Consider the following 804-nt stretch of genomic DNA (forward strand, 5'->3'; position numbering starts at 1 on the left):
CTGAACTCCTGCATCTGCTCCTGGCTGATGCCCTTGGCGTCGCGGGTGAGGATTTGGTTCTCCACCTCGTTGATGGTGCGGGCGATGGTGGTGAGGAGCTGCTCCCAGCCCACGCGGATGTGCTGGGGGCGGGGAGAGAAGCGAGGGTCTTAGGGCGAAGAGGGGGGTTCTCGGGGAAGGGGACACCCCGGGGTGCTGAGCCCGAGGCACGTCGCCGTTTGATGGCGACTCTCGCTTAGGGCGATCGGGGAAGGAGGAGTCACCGGGTGGGACGTGGCCATCAGCGATACCCCAGCACCCAACTCTTGCTGGGCCCTAAGCCCAGGCTTTGCAAGGCTCTAACTAGAAGGGAGAGGGCACTTTGGGGGGTCACCGAACCCCGATACCCAGAGGAGAGCGAGCTGAAGCCTGGCTCGGCTCCACAAGGGAAGGTGAAACCCTTTCCCTTGGCGACCCTCGAGGGCGGGCGAAGGGCACCCACCTCCATGGTGTAGTTGGTGTGTTTGTTGTCGAAGATCAACGCCTCCTGAATGAGCTGGTGCTGCTGCTCCAGCAGATCGAGGTTGGGTTTGTAATCCACGATGCTCTGCTCGTATTGCTTCAGGTGGTTGAGTTGGTCTTCCAACGTGCCGTTCATCTCGATGGAGATGCGTCCGATCTCCTGGAACGTAGGGAAAACGAACCCAGCGGGGCCGGGTTAGGGTCGGGCGCGCCAGGAGCAATGTCAGGTCGATCTTAGCAACGGATTCATTGCTTTCCCGCCTTTTTGGAGCAGGCTCGGGGCAACTCTCGCTCCGAATGGAG

General features: G+C 61.2%; 1 protein-coding gene across 1 annotated transcript in view; it reads right to left on the minus strand.

The window, feature by feature from the left end:
- Nucleotides 1-6: 6 nt before the first annotated feature.
- LOC104168043 (alpha-actinin-4) overlaps nucleotides 7-804 on the minus strand; it is a gene marked incomplete at both ends in the record, with an annotated part of 3,016 nt that continues 2,218 nt past the window's right edge. Inside the window, 2 exons of the mRNA XM_009708486.1 lie at nucleotides 7-122; nucleotides 482-661. Coding sequence (XP_009706788.1) covers nucleotides 7-122; nucleotides 482-661 — 296 coding nt within the window. The remainder of the gene's footprint in view (nucleotides 123-481; nucleotides 662-804) is intronic.

The sequence above is a fragment of the Cariama cristata genome, unplaced genomic scaffold (genome assembly GCF_000690535.1).
Source record: "Cariama cristata isolate BGI_N322 unplaced genomic scaffold, ASM69053v1 scaffold25809, whole genome shotgun sequence".
In the NCBI taxonomy this organism is placed as follows: Eukaryota; Metazoa; Chordata; class Aves; order Cariamiformes; family Cariamidae; genus Cariama; species Cariama cristata.